General features: G+C 31.3%; 1 protein-coding gene across 1 annotated transcript in view; it reads right to left on the minus strand.

Moving 5' to 3' along the window:
- Window positions 1-2769: 2769 nt before the first annotated feature.
- The window catches only part of LOC116779663 (GTPase-activating Rap/Ran-GAP domain-like protein 3), a 33618-nt gene continuing 9938 nt past the window's right edge, over window positions 2770-26449 (minus strand). The window contains exons 2-23 of the mRNA XM_032674067.2: window positions 25675-25764; window positions 20747-20828; window positions 13098-13201; window positions 12128-12259; window positions 11857-11983; window positions 11516-11614; window positions 11208-11311; window positions 9121-9226; window positions 8552-8694; window positions 7825-7947; window positions 7507-7666; window positions 7008-7148; window positions 6261-6527; window positions 5634-5743; window positions 5438-5551; window positions 5166-5277; window positions 4957-5046; window positions 4753-4874; window positions 4350-4492; window positions 3948-4087; window positions 3519-3645; window positions 2770-3205 (exon numbers count right to left, since the gene is read on the minus strand). Coding sequence (XP_032529958.2) covers window positions 3094-3205; window positions 3519-3645; window positions 3948-4087; window positions 4350-4492; window positions 4753-4874; window positions 4957-5046; window positions 5166-5277; window positions 5438-5551; window positions 5634-5743; window positions 6261-6527; window positions 7008-7148; window positions 7507-7666; window positions 7825-7947; window positions 8552-8694; window positions 9121-9226; window positions 11208-11311; window positions 11516-11614; window positions 11857-11983; window positions 12128-12259; window positions 13098-13201; window positions 20747-20828; window positions 25675-25764 — 2748 coding nt within the window. The 3' untranslated portion in view covers window positions 2770-3093. The remainder of the gene's footprint in view (window positions 3206-3518; window positions 3646-3947; window positions 4088-4349; window positions 4493-4752; window positions 4875-4956; window positions 5047-5165; window positions 5278-5437; window positions 5552-5633; window positions 5744-6260; window positions 6528-7007; window positions 7149-7506; window positions 7667-7824; window positions 7948-8551; window positions 8695-9120; window positions 9227-11207; window positions 11312-11515; window positions 11615-11856; window positions 11984-12127; window positions 12260-13097; window positions 13202-20746; window positions 20829-25674; window positions 25765-26449) is intronic.

A 26449-nucleotide genomic window follows, 5' to 3' on the forward strand; every position in this document is an offset into this window, starting at 1 on the left:
TTCTTAAAAATGATTTTTATAGAGCGCTTCTATAGTTTGCTTCGCCAAACGAAACACTGACAGTGTCAGGGTAGTCATTCAGAATTCAATCTTTGTATGGAACTGTATCGTAGTGTGAAGAAAGAAAAATCTTGTAATCGTCGGTGATCACTCGATTCAAACGGGTACTAGGCTTGTAAAATACAAGATGGACGCCCACACATTCCACGAAATGTCGGCTTACGATGTTCATCTACATATTTGTAATACGACGATATCCAATAATATTTAGAACATTAAAATGTTTGTTTATCTGAACATATTTAACCTACATCTCTAACAAATATAAAAGACGTTTATCCAATTTTAGTTTGGTTCTTTGTATATGATACCTAAACACCGAAGGGTAATAGTTATTATATCTATACTATTATAACATTTACGAAATTAAAATATGTTATATATTTAAAAATTGTCCTCACATCGATATTTAGCATAACATTACATTGCCATTTAAAAACAGTGATGCTATTAAATAGCATCATTGTAGCATTTGGAGTTGTAGCTATACAAAACAATCTAACGAAAAGCTTACTTGTCGAGGGGATACATTTGGTAATGTAGGGTAACAATATTATATCACTCAGTTAAATCTGTGTCCGATGTGCTGATATTTAAACATGATAATTCACGAATTTTTGCCTGATGTTAAAAAATAATATATCAATTCTAAAATCTATTCAAAACATTAATTTTTTTTTTGGTATTTTACTGCTTAAAATCATGAAATCGATTTTTTATTCTTAGTAAGATAATAAGGTAAGGCTACTGTTTATTTTACACAGTTATGATTATTGAACAATTTTTACATTTTTCGAGTGCAGGATTGTAAATATTTTGAATTAACGAATCTCGCATAGCGTTTGGTGTTTTAAACAGTCGGTGAACTGCGTTAAGCCGTAGCGGATATACTTCTATGTCACATTAATATTATATTTACAAATGTATTTTAAATCTTAAACCATAATTCAATTCTCTTGCATCGCAAAAAGTTAAATTTACTTTAAATATATGAAATGATAATTAATTCACTGGATGGTACATACATGTGTTGTTTTTAAATGCATTGATTTCATATTTTTTTCCACTAAAAATATCTATTATACATCACTTTATGTCTTGCATGTCTTCAATTACATTATATGTACTAATTATTAACATCAAGAATAGCATGAAAATATATAGTAATGAATACATTTAAAAATATATTACTTATATTGTAATAGTAATGACTTCGTATTTACAAAAATAATGTATTTATACTTACGAAATAATAGTTTGAAAGCCGACTCCAAACTTAATATAAGATAAATATCAGTATTTTGTATTTATTTTTATATAATACTGCTTGGTAACATACAATTTCATTTAAACGAAAACAATATATTTCGGATATACTACCATAAACCTGGCCACTACATTCGGTTTGATAAACCACAAATCCTCGCTTGTGAAGACAGGTACATACTGAGGTTAATCCGCGGGGCTATTAAAATTAAAAAACATCTGAATTTCAATAGAGAAGATGGCTGGAATCTATCCAACACCCGGGACCCCCTCCTTAAAAATATAAAATTCCATGTCCGTGATCACACCCCAGGACCTCGCGACACCGTAAGCGCATTATGCCGACATCCAGAGCGGTACGCCAGAAAATTAAGAAATCGATGGCGGTAGATGATAAATAACAGGACCAACTGACAGACATTCACATCTCGCCTGCCCGTGATCACGGTTGTCGAAAAGTAACCGAAACGTAGGGATTATGTAGTTTTAAATAATAAAATTCGCATAGTATACACGAAATATATTAAATATATTAGCTTCATTTAAATGAATAAAACTCGCGTAAGTCTTAGATCTCAACATACAATTTCGTGCTTCTATTATCTAATATTGCATATCTCGTTCGTTTTAAATTATTAAGAAAATATATCGTCTGCATTACTGTGGATAAATAAATAGATATATGTAGATAAAGAAGGATAGTTATTTGATATTAAAAAATACAATAGTGTATACTTTAAGCCACTGACCTAGGGTGCGCTAGAAAATTAAAATAGCTTTAAAACTTTCTCTTTGGTAAAATTATCATATAAAAATAAATATTTTCCAAGAAATAATTAACTCTTCGTACATATTTAAATACAATGTTTTGAACATTTTTAGCAACATTTCAAATAATATTTCCATCACTTTTTATGTTATTAAGGTATATTTTGTGATTAAATATTAATTATTATATGTTTTTAAAAACTTATCCCTTTAAGGGTACGTATATACGTTTTACTGCCTTTTCAATTTGTTTAAAATAATTAAAAAGGCTATGGGAATAAAATGTAACAAATATGCTATGTGTCTCTACATAACATTTTAAGTTTCAAGTATTTTTCACGACATGATTTTTAAAATACTCTGTCGTCAAATATCAAAAGTGATTGAGAGGTACTTACTGGCTACATCCAATCTGTATTTTTGAAAACAAGAAGACCTTGTTTACCTTGTTTGGTACACCGTACTCTTCGATAAAGGGTTATGTTAACAAGGTTTTTTATTTTGCCATTATTTAAATTTTAATAAAGATTACATTCTTTTATTTAATCTCGATAACAATAATATAATCTGTACTAACAGATTATCACTTAATATGAATTAGAGAAGGTTTAAATACCTTGGACATAAATGTATGAATCAATCAAAACTGTATTATTTTAAATTATTAATAGATAATCAGTTTTAGGAAATATTATTTATCAAACAAACAAAAAAATTTAGTTGTATAATTTAGTAATTTATACTACCACAGTTATATTGTAATACCTGGTCCATTATATTATTTTTTTTAAATTCATTTACAGCATTAAAAATAAACGTGTTAGATAATAATTTTAAAATTGTGAAAAAGTTAGGCTATCTTTGTAAAAAATTTTTTTTGAGGGATGAGAAGGGTAGGAGAGTTTTTTTGTTTATAAATTTTTAAGGGTTATAGAAAATAACATAATGGACGGAGTATTAGAAGGAGAAAAGAGTGTCAGAATTTAACAAATACCAGTATTAGGGCATGGTCGGTTGATAATTTGAAATATCTAAAGACTCTTCGTCACCACCACCTCTTGACTTGCTGTCCAGTCTTAATTCTGCGAGTCTTTGTCTAATACTGTTTGGTCTGAAAAAAAGGGCTCCACCATTTTACGTCGTAATATTTAACCCCTATATTCCAGTGATTGCTTTATGCTGTATTCTAGTGTGAATGAAAGGACACATGTACTCGTTGAATATTACATTTAACCGTATTTTTATATCTAAATAATGTTGAATTTATAAAGAGTGACATAAAACTTTACTTTAAAGATTTCCTTTGCTTTAGGTTATCCAAAGAAAGATACCACAAAATCAAAATTATATTACATTTAAATTGAAATCAAATATATTGAACTTTGATCATAACATTATTACGTTATACTCAATACTCAACAGACCTGTCGGAGAAGTATGATGTGACGACCTGGTCAGCGGACACGGACTGTCGCTGGTAAGTGGCGGCGCTGAGATTGCTCTGCGGGATCTTGTATATACGAACGCACCGGCCGCTATTCTCAGGAAGTACTGTCAATGAAGAGGATCAAGTAACTTTAGTTATTGTAATGGCTATAGACAATTTCTACAAAAGTTTTGTCGTTTTGCTTTTCGGAAAATAGATTTTTACATAATAAATTGATTCCTATAACATTCATTGATATTGAAGTAACAAATAATAGATATGGATCAAAATTTTTTTCTCAATGAGAAGGTTCAGTTAGACTCGTCTCACCTTTTTGATCCAATAAAAAGCTTTAAATCTTAAGGAAGTTGCTACAGGAGTTAACAGTTTTTGTTTTATATACATATATTTTAGATGTCATCATTACCTTGTGGTGACGTCGGTGGAGAAATGGGAGTCATTCTCTGAAGTGGAGGACGAATATTCTCCTGTTCCGAGGAAATAGAGCTGCTGCGACTTGAAGCGGAGTTGTTTTCAGGGGTCCGATTGTTTAGGCTGGGATCGCACCTCGAAAAAGAGTTTGAAAATAAGCGAAAATTACAACGGAGTTTTTCTTTTTCTTCTTCCAAAGACAATCATAAATTTTTTAGCAGTTTTCTAAAATAAGTTCTTATAAATGTTTAGGTACACCCTGAGAGAAATCGGTTTTATATTATTATTGTTTAATGAAAGGTATTTCTGATTATAGCGTTTTCTGTACTTATTATAAAGTTATTTAGACAAATTAGTGGTAGTATCAACTTAAAAACAGTTTTCTGGGTGTAATTACTTCTCTGTGTCTTCGTCATCGATGGAGTATCCGGCTTTATTGATATGCCGCACCAGCTCGTAGCTGTCATGTAGCGAGAAGCAGGGATCCACTTCCCGGGATAAGGGAACGTACTCAGGGGCACAAGCCACGTAGAATATGTCCTATTAGTGAGAATATTTTCATATAAAAATTTAGTTTGCGGCCCTCTAGTGATACTTATTAATTATAAAACGTATAGTAAAAGTTGTAATTATAAAACAAATTTTTACCCATAGAAGCATGACTCTCTGTTGAGATATGATCGTTTAATATATTTTATATATTTGAGAGAGAAAATGAAAATACATAATTTACTTTTTTATTGATTTCATCTGTAAGATGTAAATAATATGAGATTAAATTATTTTTTAAATGAACTTACTCGTCGGCCGCAAAGGATTTTAAGTCCCGGTATGCAGGCAGCGTGTACCAATGATCCATTTGCTACCAATCGGATTTCTAACAAGTCTTCAGCAAATGCCATAATGTAAGGGAAAGCGCAGACTGTAATTTTAATAGAAAAATGTCTTTAGATTTGTTGAGAAAAAAAATAAAAAAAATTTATTACTGTTTTATACACCCTTACCAACAGCTGTAGGAACCGTCGTCCAGTGGAAGTCATATTCTATATCACTCTCTAGGCCCTTTGAAGTTAATCTCTCAAAGTGACATGTGTCTGGAAAGAGTTGTAATTAACATTCAATAAATTTTAATCAGAATCAAGCCATAAAATAAATAAAAAAATGATTAAAATATGTATATTCGTTATTTGTTAGGCTATCTATGGTAACTTACGATTATAACACAATATTATTTGTCCATCCCTATCATCACCAATGCGTAATGCGTTGACCAGCGTCCCGCGCTGTGGACCACAGTCTTCTGAGCCTTCGGCTCTTTTTATCGTCTGAAAAATGTGAAGTTTTTAATGTTTACAAATTTAAATAAAATCATACTTTTCGGTTTACTACGCGATTATTCTAGTGTACACAAAAAGGTGATAAAAGTTATATAATATGTAAGGAAATGTTTGTTTATTGTTAACATTTTGCTGCATTATATCCTACCTGTGTTGTATTCATTTCGAGAACGTCCCAATGGTGTTTATACCCAACAACCAAAACTCCGACCTCATTGTCAATTAATTTTATTAGTGTGGGAGATTCACCCAGTTGTATATCCTGAAAAAAGTTTACCCTTAAACTTCGATTGATTGATTGACTTTTCTTACTACTTTAAACAATTAGCTCGTTACGTAATTACCTTCACGTGGGTATATTCAAATCCCATCTCGTGATCGGGATTCGCTTCTTCTATCATCAAGAGAATTCTTCTTCCAATGGCCACGGCTAGAAAAGTTTTGCCACCCTCACCTGAGACAGTGTATGAGATCAAACTCAGCAACATTTCATATTCATAATAAAATTGTGCAAATATCATTATATCATAAGCTTAAAATAAAATTTATAGAAAAAGTCTTTTAGTCAACTGTGAGAATGAAAACAATAAAAAAAAATCTTCTGTTTTTTTATAATTTTCCTGTCTATAGTACATATCCTAAATGTAAATTATTGCAATTATAATTGGTTAATATAGGTATAAAATATGTAACACGTATGATTTATAAAACATGATCCCTTTTACACAGGAAGATCAATCATCATAACATTCTTGATATGTACCTATATCTATTATTAGAGATGAGTTTAAATCTTTAATAATTTTGTATTAATATACTTATTCATTCATGTATCTGGTATTCAATTTGTATACAACGTATGTGCACCTATCATGCACATAGCTTATAATACACTACTTTAAGGATCTGAAATGTTATTTTAAGCATAATAAATTAAAAAACTATATCAGCTATGACAGCGCAAAACGAACCTTGTTCAAGGACATCGAAGAAATGTGCAGTTTTAGTCCTGGGTAATCTCGCATGCTTGCAGTCCTGTAGTGGACGCATGGCCCAGGCTCCGGCACACAATTCTGGTAAGGGTAGCGCATACAACCCGGCTCCCCCGGCGCCGCCGGTCGCAGATCCGCCTCCTATCGACACCCGCGCCCCCACTCGGAACAGACCAGCACGCTCTGTTACCCTCGCAGAGCGCACGCACCCCTCCCAGCGGAGAACTACTTTTGTTGTTCCGCTTTCTGTGCACAAATCTGGCTTCAGTGTCGTTGTTTATTAGCGAATCTTCGAGATAATAATAAATAGGATTCTGAACGGTACATTTATAATGCCTATTTTAGTTTATATTCTCGATGAGTCAGAATGGTTCTGGAGTTTCTCTAGATTTCGCCAATGTCATGTGTGTATACTATACTGAACTATGTAAAGACTAAAGAGGAATTTGTGAATTAACAAGGTCTAGAGAGACAAGAGTCTTAAAACTGTGCTACTGCTGAGGAATCGGAGTTTGTATAAAGCGTAATATAATTAATTCATGACACGAAGATTTCGAAGCCATGACAGATGAGTTTTAATTAAAAGTTAATTGACTCACTTGGCAATTAAAAAAGTGGACAGAATGTTTTGCATATTAGTATAATAGTAACGAATGTAATGAAACTGTACAACATACAATTTATAGCAGATTTTTAGTGAAAACTTTTCTCGTTTTTATTATTCACCTTCTAATATGTAAGTATTTGATGTTGTGGAGAGTAGCAGCCGTCCCTCAGCAAGTTGCTCTGCACAGACCGGCGTGGCTGGCAATGGAGCCGCACGCCATAGACGACCTTCCCAAGGGGCACGACGAGAGCCTCCGCTCCCTAGGAACAGAGTTAGAACACTACTTTGAAGTTGCGCTTAAATAAAGCTACTACTACCTTATACAGTTTTAATGTAGACAGGTCTTCACATTTTCGCTGACTTGCAGTTTCGGTTTTCTAAATAGAAACACAACAAATCAACATTTTCTTTAATTTAGCCTTGAAGTAGTTGGTTAACATAGTTATGAACCCAAAAATACTAATGTTTGATCATCATCATATCACAATCATATTTTTTGTCAAAACTAACGAAGATATAAGATTTTCATCGCAGTAAAGTATTTTAATTTACGGAGTAAAGCTACTATAAATGTAAAGTCCTAGTATCAGGAAAATTGGTGACATCTGTTTCACCTACCGCTGGATACCAAGCTGGTTGGCGCGTCACCTCTCAACACTGCGTCTAGTTTAAGAGCTTGTCCAACATGAAGAAAACGTTCGGTGCGTGCTGCGCCCGCCCCGCCAGCACCAGCGCCGCCCGACCACACATCAGACAACGCGCGACGAGAGAGCATTGGCTTTAGAAGAAGATTGATATTGAGGAAGATTTAATTGATTTATTATACACGGTATTTTTCTAAGTTAAATACAATGAGTAAATTATGCGTTTATTGTATAAAACCTGACCAATCATGATAAGTTAGTATAATACTAAATTCACGTTGTAAAATCTCACCACTTTATGGTCCGAACAATGCTCTGCGTATATATCTCTTATCAATGTGTCTAGAGTCCTTTGCCGTTTCAAAGCAAATGTAGGTGTTTGAAATGCGGCCTTTTCACCGTTCATTAATTTTACCTAAAAAAATTAAAATATTAACATATTTAAATATTAACATATATATTAACCATAAAAAAATAGAGTAAGAAGTTTTAAAAGGAAACATCTGAGTTGTATTGCGTATAAGTTATGAAAAATTATATCTAAAAGAGCATAGAAAATTTCTGTTTTTGTTTAAATCCTAAATATCGTCTAACTTTAAAAAGCTAAACCAAATGTAACCGAGATTTCTTCCAAAATTTTATTAAGTCAGAAACGTCAGCACTTAACTCGTAATTTGATAAACACTGTCGCTGTTGGTAATAAAGTTGTCAAACGAAAATTCCCTAAGGCAATTATGAAGCAAAGACAGTTCCTAAGTTTCGTAAAAGATTTAAACAAGTCAATTATCTGGTATTCGAAAAGATTAACATGATAAGTAGTCCCTGAATAAATATAGTATATAATTAGATCAATAATAAGGATAATAGGTAATAAGAAAAAGAATATTTTCAATATTACTATATTAGGTACATTTTATTAAAAATTTCCCCGGTGGCTAAAACGCTTATGGATCACGAAGGCTTTCAACGGAGCTAAAGGAATTCCTAAAGAGGCCTTATATATAAAATACGTTACTCACTAGAAGAAATTCCCTGAACAACTGTGGGTCGTTGAAGATGGGCGGGCAAGGTAAGGACGGCCCAAACGGAGGCACAGTATCGTCTGTGTACACACTCAACCTGTACCCCTCCCCTTCAACCACAGATACCACTGCAAAAATGTCTGTACACGCTTAAAGAAATTACAGGATTTCACAAATATTTGCCACAAAATTAAATTTGTATCCAAGAAAATATGTTTGCTTTTGGTGCTGTATAATCCTCGGATTCCGTCGTGCTTGTAATTGAACAAACATTATTCGTTTCACTGGTTTGAACTGGACTTACGAAAAAAAAAAAAAACAAATAATATAGAATTACTTTGAACTACATAGTTTTTTGTATAGAGTTTTATACATACTTAGCATACCACTTGTTTAGTAATACAATTATGTACAATTCTTTTAAGAAATTACAAGAAAGTTGATTATGAAATAAAAATAAAAGCATTGTTTCCTCAGTATCATTTACAACACTTTTATTATTCTCGGAATTCAATTGTACCTGTTTATAGTTTTGTATAACTATAATTAATGATTGTCAAGGATACGAGTGAAATGGCTTTTCACACACTGGGGGTTGAACGTGTTGTGAGTTGAGTCTTCAGTGAAAATTATATTCACTATATCGTTGCCGATGTGACGTTTTCGTTCCAGCTGTGAGAATGGAAATATATTTTTAAGATATTTACAAACCACACTCAGTTGTAATTTAAGGCGTAACAGAACTGGAATATATATATATATATATAAATTTTGGTTCATTTGAGACCAAATTTTCCTAAATATTATAAAAACAGCAGACAAATTTAGAACAAGTGACTCATTATTTCCTAATGCAAACAGCTGAGTATTATTTGAGAATAATGTAAATTATTTATTCTTACTTATATAAAAATATATGTTAAATATGTACAAATATATTTTAAATACACACATTTAAACCTATTTCATCGCAATATAAATTATATATATATAAATTAAATAAATAATGTATATAATGATTACATCTAAATAATTAAAAACATGTATAACAAAAAGAATTTTAAAATATAGCATGTGTTATTTTGCCATTACACAGTCAAAGGGCTATAATTTGATATCTACAATTACTTCATGCAAATTGATGTGGCTATGCAACTAATTGATTTGTATATGTCGAAATTTCAACTCACTGTATGCAGATATATGTGTATGTAATTGATGGTATATGAATTTATAACTCTCCACTAGAATATATTATCAAAGCGAATTTTGTGTATAGATTTTAATAGTAACATGAAAACTGAGCATAGTAGTTATATGAGTCTAAATATAATTCTCATGAAATAAATTTGTAAGATAATTTAGTTGTATTTTGAGATCATTATTTAAGAGCGTGTAAGTTTAATTTTATACAAAATTATGTATGTACTTAATAATCAAGTGTAATTAATTCTGTTGTACTGTGTAATTTTTTTATTTTTGTAAATTTATAGTTAGAGTAATGAGTACACGTTGAATTAGTTTCTTGACATAAGTTGTTAGACTGTCTTAGTTGCTATTCAAAGACTTCGTATTGAAAGCTGGAGTTTATCGTACGACTTATATTAAACCGAGTTCCTGGGCTAGCGGAGCCCAAGAACTGTGTCATAGAAATATAATATAAGTTTCTGTACATAAAGTGAACATGAACGAAGTGAAGTGAATGAGAAATGAGATGTAAACGATGATTCAGATATCAAAATGGAAGATGCAGTCGATAAACAATTTTATTTCCTGATAAAAATTTCATCTGTTGTATTCTTGAAAACATTTCAAGCTGCTGGAGTACCTAACGTATTGCTTTCAATAAAAGTCTTATATTACATTACCTCGTATAGAGGTCATATATTTTGTTCTAGAAAGTTAAATTTTGAGTCACAAGTAATGGTACTTTAATATTTTATTTTAGAAAATTTGTTAAGAATATATATATTTTTTTTATATTAAATAATTCAAACAATTTAGTTGATTTTTTAACGCGTAATAAAATACATTCACTCACGTTTTTTATTAATAAATGTCATTATTTTATAAATTACCTTTATTTTAATATTCTTTATAAACTGTGCTGTATCACATTGATTTATATATTTGGAATAACTTAATTTTATCTTGATTATTATGCGTAATTAATACAGCAAGAAGGACAATTATAATCAAGTCAAATCACATGCAAATCTGTGTATATTATACTGAATTGGATTCATTGTAGTAAAATATATATCATAATATATGATGGATTTTTTCGATTTTATGATTGTCTCTAACCTTTAAGTAAGTAAGTACTCTGGCTCATAAATATATTATAGATTTTCCGAATGAATTGGATCAAGGAGGTATACCTATTTATTGCAAAAAAAAAAACAGTTACATTGTCTGTGATTCGCAATCGCTTGTCAAATATTCTGATTTTTAATTAAAAATGTCTTAAAGCAAGCATTTTAGAAATTTATTAAGCTGAAAGAAAAGGATAATTAAGTTTTTAATCAACGCATCGCGTAGCTCAAGAATTACTTGATAGAAGGCTGAATGTGACTTTTCTGACATTTTATTTAATATATATTTAAATTAAAAAAGGTATGAGATTAAAAAAAATATTTTTATTTTCGCTCACCTGTTGTTTGTTATCTTTTGAAAATGGCAACATTGTTGAAATATGGAACATTATTTCGTGTCCTTGGTGCATAGTGTAAATTGAATGGCTGCCGGTCATGTCGCCTGTAAGAAATATAAATCTTTATTACAGACATATTATTGTTTTACCAGCCAAATATATTTTTGTATTTGATAGAATATTTAATTTGCACTTTCTTCCTCGATTTCCTACATTTGTACTAACAGTATCATCGGTTTAATATTTTAAAATATGTTTTTTTTATATTGGTATATATTAAAAATATGTTAATTATTTAGTAATGCTACCTTTAACATCGAGACCACCACGAAAGCGATTCCAGCCTCTTAATCGAATCTTGTCTCCTAAAAGTGAAATGAATCGGTCCCATTTCTCGTCGCCCTTCTCTGGAAGACATGACCTTTATGTAATCGTTCATCGAGGTGCTTCAAATTTTATCAAAGGTTCACTTTTCATTCATTATAAGTTTATTGAACGGAAAAGATTTTTTAATTTTTTTATACACGATGAATTAGTTATAATTAAGTTAAATGAAAATGATATGTATATCAAAATAACTGTGTCTCATTTTTATAAATTGTCATCAATTATAGTCATTCTTTAGTAGTTGCGTTTTTTTAATGTTTACCGTTTGACAGCATTTCGTCATCAGTCTTCTGACCGGGCTTCATTATCATGACGCCTATTTTAAAATTCACGGAGCCTTCCTGTTCTTCGAGCAGCAAAATATCTTTTTGTAATTCCGGGCATGTTATCTAGACCAAAATAAGAATTATATGATTTTGCAAAACGTATCTCACTGTTACATAGTGTAGCAATGCTGTCTTAACACGCTTAACAATGATTACTTGTGTGTATAATATATTTTTGCAGGTTTTATAAGTTTTTAAATAACTTACCTCTCTAGGCATTTTGTCAATTCGTTCGATGGAAGTGAATTGTGCTAAAATCTGCTTGAGGGTAGGTCTGGTTGGAGTTTGACCGCCACCGCCGCTCCATGCGCTCGCAGGAAGATATATTTTGTGAGCACCCTTTACAATAACGTAATCAAGTAAATCATGAGGATAAACATCGAAGTGCCTAAATAAATATTTTCATATGTCAGTGTACATATCATATATATATATATATATATATATACACAAACATATTATATAGTATGTACATACATACTTTTTTATACTTTATATAAGTTCAAGTATCAATCTCCAGATAACTATCACGAGAGCATTTATTTCTTTAAAGTTAATTGGCTAAAGTTGAAAATAAAATATTTGCTAAAAATGTACACAAAATTTGATGAAGTTTTGAATTACGTGCATTCAATTTGTATGTGTATTGAAGTGGGTAAAGTAGAGCTGTATCCTACAACAAATACTCCATCTCATGAGTATGAAATGCGGCAATACTTTCAAAAGTACTCCAGTTGCTTTAAAACGTACTAGATCTTTGTACATGTGCACATATATAAATTACATTCTGTTGAAAATTGTACTTATTTTGTAAGCAAAATTGTGTACACGTTTGTTCAGATTTTAGACGTAACAAATGATCGTGATAACATTTTCTTTTGTGCTACGTTAACTAAAAATACATTTGATATCCATCTTAAATTAAAACAGGCTGATATTTATGTTAGTCAGCGGTCCGTAAGATTTGACGACCTATATATAAAAAGACATGGACTTAACTTTCAAGAATAGATATGTAATAAAAGGTGAAGTTATTTTTACTTTGGCAATAAACTCAATGAACTCGTAAATGTAGCGGTGCCAGTTAATTTTAGTTAATTGACCTTCGCGTCGAAGGCAAGAGGTTAATTATATCTCAAAGGCAGTCCTGCACATAACTTAATAGATTGCAACTCACCATTTTATTGAAGAGAATAGCTCGTAAAAGACCCGCGCCCTCCTGCACTACGCTCAAGAGGTACGGTTCTCTCGCGCCGTCCACTCCAATATAGTTTTGATGCACTGCAATAAAAACTTTTATTATACTCTATACAAACCTTGAAAGCGTTAAAACATAACGTTACTTATATTTACATAAATATAATACAAGGATTTTAGGTAAACCAAGATCGTTGAAATTGTTTTTTCAATTTTTATTTATGGACGCCACTAAATTTGGAGACGATAGCTATAAACTTCATCTATATATATATAGAAAGTCTCTAGTGTTTTTTTCTTTATGTGGTAACTATTAAACTGATAGGCTTAAGTTCGTAATTATCATAGTACTTAAGTATTTTCTAATGAGGAAATATTTATATTAATTTATTTATATTAATACTTTATATATTAATTTATTTATATTAATACTTTATATATTAATTTATTTATATTAATACTGTTTCGACAATGCTCTATACTCTAAACTGTATACATGTAGGTTTGCGGTGAGAAATATTCAGCGTAAAGTAATTTATTATAAATTAGAATATTTTGCAAGAATGACTTTATTAAATCCTACGGTTGTAACTAATCGCACAAAATATGGAAATATATAAATGTATTTTAGTTAAAAAATATATTTTCATTAGAGATATACATTTTGGGGTAATATAAGTTATCTAATATATGGCTAAAGAATATTTATTTATTCCTACCGAAATTTACATGCAACATAAGTGTGATCTAACATACAGTTATATATAAATATGAGTAACAACACCTTCTACAGAACAGATCTTTGCCTTAATTCTGTTATATTATACTGCGAATTCAACCCAGACCGTAAACCCAATAATGGTGAAAGACATTACCATAGTGAAGATCCCTTCAAGCTAGCCGAACTTGACAATAATGCCACTTAACTCCTCTCGCACGGAGGGGATTATAGATTTAGGGGCGGAGGTAAGAGCACTGGCTCTAAAGTGATTATAACAAAAGGATCACGGACTAGGCGACAGGAAATTCGGGCAAGGACGAGGTTGTCGCTAAAATAAAGACTTGTCCTGCTTAACGTATGTTCTAATTTTTTTTTATTATGGAGCTTATAATTGCACTTTAAAATGAGATTAATGTTAAAGCTTTTCATCATAGTTTTAGTTATGTAAGAAATCAACATTCCAGATTTATTTACTGTACATTTACACTCAATATTTTTGACATAGTGTCACTTAAATATTAGTATATAAATTCTTCTAACGTCTATAAATATCCCATTAAAATTGGTTCAGTCTTTCGAATCAACCTCTGTCAAATAAAAGACATACTTGTAAACAAGATATTTATGTTTCGTTGTCAATTTACTGTATAACATTATAGGATTTAAGTGACAAAAAGTTCTAAGTATCAATATCTTGTTTGCCAGATAAAGAGTAATAGATGAAAGATCGGTACATCGGTATATAAATATTTAATTTGTTGAGAATGAAAAAGGGGAGATTAATAATTTAACAATCACAACAGTAGACTATGGAGAGTTAGATTAAAAAATTCCAATACATGTTTTATACCGAACTCCTTTTATTCAGTGTAATTATTATCTGGCGTTATGTTTCATCTTGCCGTTTTTATTATTCAATTCCATTAGACGTTCAAGAAAATCTCATTTTAAATTGCGTCCTCAGTCAAGGTGACGGTCTCGTCATCGGTGGAGTTTTTCACGAAGATTGTTTTTACGAAGTATGGACTTGGACGACGAGGGCGTGTTTGTGGTTAACCCCGGGATGGACGAGGCAGACTCCGGTTTCGACTACGAAGTCCCTGGGGGTGGGGGTGAATTTCTTTTGGGTATATTTTTAAGTGATGCGACAGAGGGCAAATTTGAATCAGTCTTTTGCGTCGAAGGGAAGTACTGCTTTTCGCAGATACTTCACCAGAACCATGAGGTCCGGAAATGGGCACGTCTGGTTGAAAGCCGTTTTGCGAGTTCTTACCCAAGAAGGTAATGGCACCGACTTTAAAAAGGCGCTGCAATCACAGGTATTTAAAAAAAACAGGAAGACCGCAGAGGCCAGGAGGGCGCCGGGTTCCGAGATGGAATTTAAACCCTCAAATGTGCATCCTGGGCCGAAACCCATGGTAATGGGGGACAATGAGCACTTAATTTCGGCGGAGACCAAGTGGCCCACATTATAGAGGTTGGTAAGAAGACTGATAACCTCAAGGGGGCGTCGGTCAAAGTAATCAAAGGGACCTCGAGCTGCCTAATGTAGGTGACCGAGGCCCTTATCGGCTGAACGAATGGCGAAGAAACCAAAATTGACTTGATAAGAGACTCACATAGTCAACCCAATCATCGCGCCTGGCCAGGTGATATACAGTAAACCATTTTTTCAGCGATCAAAAATTGTAGGCTTTGATTACGAGTAAAGTAAAATTTTTCACTTTAATATATTATGTGTGTAATGGATAATAATTAAGAAATCAGTTTTAAAGTACTGTGTTTAATATCACCAAGGGTAAATTTTTTTTACTGTTCAATATATTTTTTTAATTCAGCATATGTTTTATGTTTACATACGACCATTTTATAAATTTTTACTTCTTATAGTACATACAGAAATAGGAATGAACTACATTAACTGCACGTTTAGTTTTGTATAGTCGAGTTTCAAGAAATTGCTTGTTTTCTTGCGATATTTATTGTGGTCCCCAGTCCAGGTTTAGACGATGTGCAACTTTGCTTGTCTCGCGTAATACTTAGCGATCCACGATTTAATGTTACTATATCTACAATGTACTTTTTATAAAACTTATAAAAAATTAAACAATGTAATTATATAATTTTCTTGAAATAAATTTTTTAATGATTTCTTTTATTCCAATACCATGAAGGATAATTCGCAAATACGTCAATGTCAATAATGATTAAAATGTGATTTATTGAATATATTAAATAATAACTTCGTATGTCATCCATCCATTATTATTAAAACGACAAATATTTATGAAAAATATTTTTTAAAATATACCCAAATGCCTAAGGGCTTGTGTTCGAGTAAGTGCGTACTTCTATTTCTGAACGATAGCTGGGAGCTTTAGGAATAGAAAATAACATATTATAACTTTTTTATACATTACAAAAAAGGTGTAATTCATAATGGCTAAATAAAAAAAATAATTTCAAGACGAAATATAAAAGTTAATACCATACTATCAGATACATGTATAATGTATGTACACAGTATATAATATACAATTAGTTTCTATGGTTATATTATTTTTAATTCATGTTGTTGTGTTTATTCTAAAACTATAGTTATGAATTATCGGACATAAGCAGTGACGAGAATTTAATGTTGGAGCTAAAGCAACGTGTTCACGCACTAATTAATGTTAATACATAGAATAATGGCGACTCTCCCTATTATTTAAAAACATACATAATAGTAACTGTTGGTGGCTTACATAATTTGATTGTTAATTTAATTTACTGTGATCGTAAGTGTTGAAGTCTCTTCTTCTTCCTTGCAATTTATCCCAGCATTAGCCAGGGTCTGCCTTCCTGCTCAAACTCCTCCACTTTTGTCACTGGTGCCACTGCCACTGCCACTCGTCTTTAGCATCGTAAGTGTTGGAGTCTAAGAGGGACCAATTAAAATTTTGGGTCCCCTACCTAATATTTAATCTGCTCGTGGTGCATCTTTTATATTATTACACGATTCATTGTTGTAAAGCATTTCTCCCCAATAACAGGTCACTTAGATATAAGTCCCACATTTCCTGGTAATCACATTACTAGAGGCAATAATAACAGCGTAATAGTTGTCGCTAAGAATATACAGGCTACGCTAGGCTCCTAAAAAATATTATGGATTTTAATTGATGCTATTTTTGAAAGAATATTTTGCCGAATTTGAAGTAGAGTTAAATCATATCGAGTAGGCGAGTCAAAAATTTGACAACTGGGCGAGGTTAGGATAACGCTAGAGTAGTGTGGATTTTCGGAATGAGAATTTAGTCAAGTATAATGTCATATAGGATGGCAGACTCTGGGCTAGGTCAATGTATTTTATCATAAAGGTAAGAAAAAGAAACTTTCTTTACGGTTATTCAAGTGAAGGTACGTCCAATAATCGAAATCTTTTACACCATTGTCGCGGGTGACTACAATTCCAAAATGTCAATAGGCGTAGATGGCAAATCGAGGATACATCTTGGAGAGCAGAAATTACCGGGACAAATCCGTCGTAAAACTTGCAAACATATGCTTGGTAACTTGAGGCTCGAGGACTGTTTTTAAGGAATTCCTTTTTCCATAAAAATTTACAACACAAATGGACTGAACCCAGGCAAGACCGAAGAAGGTATGCTTAGAACGAAGCTCGAGTATTTCATATGTCAAATATATATTTTCTTGCATTCTTAATTTAAACTATAAATGGTTGATAAATTGCACAATATAAATGTTTTTTTTTTAATATTTTGAACTTCTGAACTTAGTTAGATGTCATAATATGTTACTTATTTTTATATTTTCGACCTTTTTTATATAAAACAATTAATTCTCAATGAAATTTTCCACAATTGTTGGCCCAAGTAAATATCAACGTATCATATAAACGTGCACATTATTTAGATACCTTAGTAATAAAGGAACCGAACTAAGTTTTTGAACAGTCACTAATTTACAAATTCATATAATCGTATGTCACCTAAACATTCAACTGTTGAACAATTTTGACTGGGTAGTAATATCAAAATTGTATAACAGATTTTGGTATTTCCACACATTCTTTAAATTTAAATTTACATATATTAAAAATCATTTTCTAAATATGTGGTGTAATTTTATTTTACATTTTTTCTTTCCTAATTAATAGTCCAGTTCACTTTCATAATATATAAGTCAATGTTTATTTCAAAAGTTCGTTATACTTTAAATAGCTTAAAGAAATATACTTACTAGCATCGGAAAAATAGGTAAGGATAAATGTAAAAATTGTGAAAGTTAAAAGAATAGTCTAGTTTCTCGTCAATCACATGATTACGAACTACAATGGCTTTTGTTAGCCGTAAAATTTAACAACAACAAATTAATTCTACAACCAGTATTGAGACATATATATCGTTAATATTACTTTATTGCCTACAAAATAAGTAATGTTTATAATATAAATCTTATTTTGCAAATATCAGTAAAGGGTTAATATGAGAAATCAAATAATTAAATCTAATATATACCATATTACTCACTTTGAATACGATAAAAGGCGCCATTTAGAGTAAAGTGTATAAATTTCCATACCAAGTCATTATCTTTGTCGACTAAAACACATAAGGACAGTGAGTGCAATGTTGTGCTTGAGCCTACCACTATATAGTATAAAATCGATACATACTGCCGGCCACAGTACTAAGAACAATTGATATTTTTACATGAAAGTCAGCTTTTACCTTAAGAGCCAGGTTTTATTGGTTGTCTGATAAGAATTCTTTTACTTTGTCTGTGGTGAATCTTGTGCAAATAAAATATGTTAATGCCCTAGTTCCCTTAATGTGATGATTTGATTTTATACAATAAAATTAATGCTCTGCTGCCTAATAAGTCCAAACGAATGTAGTATTTTCTATTCTGTTTTTTTTTTTATATTCAAGGGTGTTATGAACAAGGGGCTCAAGATATTCCTTAAGAAAAAGTAAGATCTTTAAATAAAGTAACAAAATCTACGCACGTGTCGACCCTTTTTGGTTTATTAATTTAATAACACGCTGTCCTTATATCATTCAATGGTCGCCAAGGTCGGATCTAGGAAGTAAATAAGGTATAAGAAGTTGAAATTGCGTCTTATGCTGATAGTGCAGTAATCATTGGTTTTTTCAATTTACAATGAGCATAAGATGAATTATATAGAACTATCTAGGCGTGAAAGTGAAAAAAAAAGTTTATGATAATTTTCTTCCACAAATAACTTTTACGGAAGTATGACTTTTGCAAACTATTAGTTCTGTTTTTTACCTAATATATTAAACAAATTTCTTCTTTTTTTTAGAACTAATAGGCCTTCAGTCAACTAGATGGAACAATATCATGTTACAACAACAAGTTACAACTACAACTACATGTTACAACTACAAGTATCATGCACATAGATAGATAATAGCAAATAGTTAACATTCAGCGGACTGTCTGTTCTTTTGAAGCTCATTAAAGGAATAACATACAAACTCTTCAATATTTTCAATTATTCTATGACTTTTATAAGGTATATTTCTTTTTATCCAAATGGATTATTGCTGATGTTTTTTTTTTATCTTTGTGTCCAATCTGCATTCCAAATTAAGATGTTTAATTTTGATTAAGTATGGATATATAATAATTCAATTATTATATAACGCAAAAAAAATATTAAATAGAAGACGTGTTTTAAGAAAAGTTTATATTTTTTTTATAAGAGAAAAATAAATGTCTTACAAATACGTTAACTAAGTACAAAACTAAAAGTAAAAAATATATTGAAATGACGGATAAACTCAGAGTAAAGTAAAATAAATAAAAGCAAAAGCTTAAATTTAAAATTAAATTGCAAAAAACGTAAAGAGCTCATAAGAACTATAGATCCAAATTATTAGATTTGCCTCTGTGAGAGACTATCTAATGCCTTTTTTGCTTATGTTTAAGAAAAAGCTGAAATTATTCCGACTCAATATAGGACTTCGACTTAGGATATAGATTGAGAAACATAAAGGATTAACAAAATATACAAAATTATTTACAAATTCTTCTTACTTTTGATAATTTTACAAACTATAAGAGTCTGACTTATTGCAGTAGTACGTATTTCCTTTATATTTGTAAAGAAAATAAAATCAAATATGTTACGCGATCCAATTTAAGTTCTAATATAATGCTTATTTTACTAATTTCCATTGCTCATATATTTACCATCGACCCTCACATATTCCTGAATAATAATATTATATAAACAACTTTAATTTAACTTCTAATTATAATGGTAATTAATGAGGCTGACGCTTCTGAATATCGTGTGTATTAGGAACTCTTAAAATTGATGGCTATGACCCAGTTATTTTAAAAAAAGACAACGGTTGTTAAGAAGAAGTTTTTGATACCATAAAATTTTTGAAACAAATTATTATTTCCATGATCGAGATGTATAAGTCTATTTTGTTTGTTATTTACAAATATATATATATATATATATTATTTTTCCGATAATTCCGATTATTTTTCTCTTACTATAAAATGACCCCAAATATTCGACTATAAATATCTTAGACTAAAGAGTTTTATATTGGTGTTTTATACTTTGCCAAATCTAAAATTATTGATAAATTAAAAGTAATGGGATGGGTTAAATGTCCTTAAGTATTTCATAAGTATGAAATTTAAAATTCAATATTTTTATAAATCAGCGCCTCAGAATTGAAATAGGTCGTGACCCAGATAAATGGTTTGGTTGGAGTTTTGCAGGCCGCAAAAATCATATTTCCTTGACGAAGAACATCAACAGATAGGAAGTGTCTTTATCATCGACGAATCTTTCGTGTATAATTCCCAAGACTTAGCACAATTGAGACAAATACATATAAGATTTAATAACTTACTTTTGCCAAGAAAATACTTGAAGTACCATCGCGTTTGGAATTCTGGATTTTCTAGAACCGGAGCGCTGGGCGGCCCGAATAACTGTAATAAAAGTGAAAAGGTGAAATTGTGACAGTGACATATTAGAAACACGATAAAATATGTAGGTTGCTGCTTGCTTGATCACCCTGTCAAATATCATCATATCAAGTTTGATGAGGTAAGGATACATCATTCGCTTTCAGAAATCATTCGTTACGAACGTATAAGGTACCTCAACTCAATATACGCTAAAACCAAACGGATTTCATCCGAATCCAACGATCTCGTTACTCAATCTATTTCACCTGACGTTCCTTTATAGAATAAACATTATAATAAAGTAATACGATATTTTAACTTTAATATTTTATTTAAAAGTAAAAATTTTATATATTTATTTATTCGCATATTCTAGTGATAGTGATCTTCTATCTGTATAATTCAGACTACAGTTGTTTTACTAGAATAAATACGAATTGGATAAAAGTATCGTTGTAAAAATACTCTGTTAAGATATAAAACCCTTATTTTAAACGTAATATTAATATACTGTTAATTTTGCGAAATATTTACATATTAAAATATCCACAATGAAGAGAAACAACAAAGTATTAAGAAAAACACAAACATGTATTTCATTTATAAATCAATTATTTTATTAACTCTCTTTACTTGTGGTTCCATAAAGAAGATTCTACGAAACAATTTGGTAAGGATTTGTTTGAACTAAATTGCCAAAAAATATTTAAGTCTTACTTAGTTTTGTAGTGTAGTGTTAAGTTGTTTTTAGCTGATCTTGCGGCCGAGGTCCTCTAACAAAAAAAAATTAAAATTTTGACAATCAAAATATGGCCAAGTTGCAAATAATAAGTGTCGCTGACTTGAAACATTTAGATTAAAAATAATGATAACATGTCCGTCATTGTTTTATCCATTATAAATAAGACTTTGTCCTAAATAATTTATGATTGAATGAGAACTCAAAGTATGTAACGTATAGTTTATACCGCTCCATTCGACATTTAGTAGATACGATGGTCGAAGACAAATTGTGACCACGATTGCTAAATAAATTGTGCTTGAAATAAAGAATATTACATAAGAGAATTAAAAAGATAGTAATATTAACTTTATCATGAAATTACTGTATTAGATGTAATTTGAAAAATATGAAGTTAACGTCTGATTACGGCTTCAACAGCACTAAACTATCTTTTAATCTTTATTTATTGTTAAAGACTTATTAAAGTCTATTAAGCTAGTGACAAAATTTTCGATAAGTTACAAAGTTTATTAAACTATATATATATATACATATATAAATAATTTTGTAAAAGCTAACATTCTACAAACTAACAACGTTTATATCCAAGTCATCTGACTGAATCGTTTTGGACACACTCCACTGAAAAATCGTGAACGTTTTCCGCAACGCCAGTATTAAACTTGTACGTGAAATCAATCACTTGCTTGGCAGTTTCGATTACAACAAAATACATTTTACAAGAATTAATTTACGTTTATGAATATACGAGTATATATAACTTTATATTACGCATTGCTAAAAATAAGATCTCGAATCTTATGTGTTGGTTAGTTTGATCCCCACATAAAAAGATTTATAATTTTACAATATTTCTGTTTCCTTAGCGTAGTTTTAAAAATAAGGATTCTAAAACCGCGTTGTTCTATTAGTCCTTATCTTGAGTTGAATAACAATCTAAGTTATATTTTAAGAATATGAATAAATCTGTAAAAGCATGTGCGGTGTACATTATTCATAAGTCTGCTTTTAAATTGACCCACTTTTATAACTTAGAGAGAAATAAAAAAAGTGAGTATAATAGATTTATACAGTTGTAAAGTTACGATTAGTTTTATTTGATGATTGTAATGAAATTTGACAGATCGTTTATTTTTTATAGTAAAAACTAAATAAAATTTTTAATAGCTGTAAGTTTTTTATTGAGACATAAATTTTTCTTATATCGAAATTTTTCTTGGTCGATTGGATGTAATTAAGGACTTATGCAAATTTTTCTTAACCTTGATATCCACGTAGTTTTAATTATTGTATAAAATAAAGAGACGAAAACTCTTAGCAATCAATGGATTCACCTTGCGGGTGCCGGGTCCATCACGTTGCAGGGAGAGAGGCTTCAACAGGGACTGGGACTTGCGACCCAGGTGTAGGTTTAAGGGGCCTCTAGCTAACGTGCGTTAGACGCTCACCTCCACTGTCCAAGGTCCTCTCCCTACCTAACCAAATTTGAAAAGAACCTACTAGGGCTGCCTTTGAAGTACTTTCCAAGAATGAATTGATGTGAGTTCTGGACGGGCCCAAGTCTCTTAGTAGGTTGTACAGAGATTTAGCCGTTATACCTCTCGCTCCCAATTCTACCGCGTATAAATCCACGACGAACCTATTTCGAGTGAGTTCGTTTGTGAGCTCGTAATATTTGTTGACCTTAATGGTATGGTCTTTGGGGATGTTCGTTTCTCAAGGAACCGTAAACTCTATTATCACAAGGCGCTTTAAAATTCGCGAATACAAAAATATGTCTGGTTTGGAGGCCGACGCATAAATATCCTTGGAGATTTTGTATTGTTTTTCATGCGTATCCATCATTATAGTCCAATCCGAAGCCGCTTTAAGGAAAGTAAGGCTTGACATTTGATTTTATAGCCCTAGTGCCCTCTCTCACAAAACCTACTGATCTCTCTTTTGTAGTTATTTTCCGTTGCGCTCTGGCTACCGAAAGACTAACCGCTTCACGTATGATTTCGAGAACCCTATCGTGACGACGCGAGTATTAACCGCTATCCAGGAGTACCTCACATCCCACTAACAAATGCCTTGCAGTTCCAACTGCCTTCCCACAGATATAGCAAGTCTTTTCGGTACCTTTACCCCATCTTACTAAATTACTTTGATCTTGGAGAGTCATTTAGAAAACATTGAGATAGAATTTTAGCAATACTGGCGACCAATCATGGATTAAGGTGTGCCATTTTATTGCTAATGGGATGCAAAAATCTCCTATGTTTAACCACTCGTTCTGCATTGCATGGATCTTATATTTATCATTCTCGTCTTGCCGAATAAAAGACTTCAAAATATACGTATCTTGGACTTTCTTACTTGATCCTAGCCCCGCTCTGTTACTTTGTGCTCCTATCATAAACTGCTTGTGGAATTGAAGCCTTGACTCTAGCTCTTGGGCAACTTTGTCTTTTGGGAGCGATGTAACGACGTCATCATGGGATTTCCCCAGGATATATCTCTTGGAAACTCTCAGTTGTTTATAGAGCTCCGATGGCCTTTTTTAGACTCATCCCAAAACTATTGCGTTCCCAGAATAAAGCCGATGAATCAACTGTTAGCGCGAGCCCGAGCCACAACATCAACATCTTTATAACGCCTGCATCTAACTTTGACAAAAGGGTTTTATTAAAATCATAGACTAGGAAAGGCCAATTTAAACGTGAAGTTACGTAATTATCGTAGATCCAAGGTTTTTTAATGTTACTGATCTGTTGGCTATCTATTTATTTATTCATTTATGTACCAAGAGTTACAAAATAAGTTACAAAAGAAAAGCGATGTACAAAGGATAACTTATCTCTAAAAAGAGATCTCTACTAGAAACCCTATTAATAAAGGAAACTAGATGAGAAAGCGTGGTGTTGGTACAATAAAAATAGAGAAGGAAAAAAAAATAAAGAGATTTGTATATAAGCATACAAAAAATATATATAATAAAAGGAAATTTAGATATTGTACATACATAGATATATACATAAAATATATAATTATAAATATACACATAAATATATACAAATAGTATAAATAAATAAACATGACATATCAGATAGTGAAAGTGACAGAAGATGTCTCTTAAGTCGATGTTTAAATGCAGGTGCACTTGGACTCTCTTTGTAGACAGAAGATGGGAGTGAGCTCCAAAGTTGTGCACCCAGGACAGAGAAGGATTTACAGAAAAATTTTGTATTAAAGGAGGGGATATCAAGAGGATTTTGAAGGACACAAAAGCGATTAGGAAGGATTCTGGGGGAGGAAAATTTAAAACGCTCAAATAGATACGGGGGAGAAGAATGTTTGAACATATTGTACATTAGCGTTAAAACATGCATATTCCGACGGAAGCGAATGGGGAGCCATTTTAACTTACTGCGGAATTCAGAAATGTGGTCGTATTTACGCAAGTCGAAAATAAAACGGATGCATAAATTCAGAAGCCGATCTAATTTATCAAGCAGCTCATCAGTAGCATCTAGATAGCAAACATCACCATAATCGAGTAAGGAAAGAAGAAGTGATTGTACAAGAATAATTTTTGTTTTAAAAGGAAGGAAGTTTTGCAGACCTTTAAGAGAATGTAGAGTATGGTGAATACTTCATGGTGCTTACTTCGTTCACTTGAGCTGCCCACGACAAATGACAATCAATTAACAGTCCTAAGTTTTTAACTAGATCTAGAAATGGGATTCCTACCCCGTCGTACACTACTGTTTTGGCCTAAAATACGCGTCATTCTCGTTTCTAGAACTGAGAAAAGATTTTGGATATAGTATTTGTTAAGGCCATCGGTCTAGTATCTTTCGGATCTGTAACTCGATCTTTTTTGGGAATGAGGACAAAAATTATTAATATAATTACATAAAAATCTAAGAATATTGAAAGAATTTATATATGACAGTGCTGTGATAAAATCTAAAGTGATTAAAAAATATAATCCTGACGTTTTATTAATTTATTATCGCATTAGTTAAATAAAAAAAAAATTACATATAATTATTTGTATTTTGTTTGTATATAGTTAAATAATATCAACGATCATGTGGAGGTGGGTAGGATTACGTTAAGAGATTCATAAATTCTCACCTCGTCTTTCTCCCCCAGAGAATTTCCATTTTCAAGACGATATCGCCGTACTATAGCGTCCGCCGCTCCACCGTCCCCCGGCGCTGAGAGCTGCAACATTTTATTTAATTGTTACTCCACATCTATTAAAATATATTTAAAAAATAATTCATATATAAATGAAATAACAACATGCTCTAATTTTTGTTTAATATGGAAAAACATATTTTAGATGATTAGAAATTTATAGGGTTTCATTATATTGATAAAATATTATGATTTTGTCGAGATGGAATTGATGATATACATTTGAGATGAGACGAAAATAGCTTACATTTAAATAAGACAGAATTGAATTTGGAAGAAATTATTTCATGAACCAAAAATGCGAGTCGTTTCTAAAGTATTGATAAAAGCCTTTTAATTTTATAGATGTATTGACGACAAAAGTTTAATTTTAAATTATCAGAAATAAGCTATTTTTATTATATTTTAATAAAGTATTTTTTAAATATAAGTACATGTAGTATTTACAAGGAATTTACGGAGCAGAATAACTAATTTCCAAAGTACGTTAAAGACATTTGTCTAAAAGGTCCACGATATTCGTCGGCACTGGATCAATGGTTTTGCCCTCGATACTATGGCTGACCCTACGTGCTTTATGGTCCGGATTCACTTTTCTGACTTCAATAAGACCTTATACACAGTAAACTATATACGTATAGTAAAGTAATCATTCATTATCAGTCATTTTTTTATCATTAATTGAATTTGGGAAAAAAATTACGGTTTG

Source organism: Danaus plexippus, assembly GCF_018135715.1.
Source record: "Danaus plexippus chromosome 3 unlocalized genomic scaffold, MEX_DaPlex mxdp_34, whole genome shotgun sequence".
NCBI lineage: Eukaryota > Metazoa > Arthropoda > Insecta > Lepidoptera > Nymphalidae > Danaus > Danaus plexippus.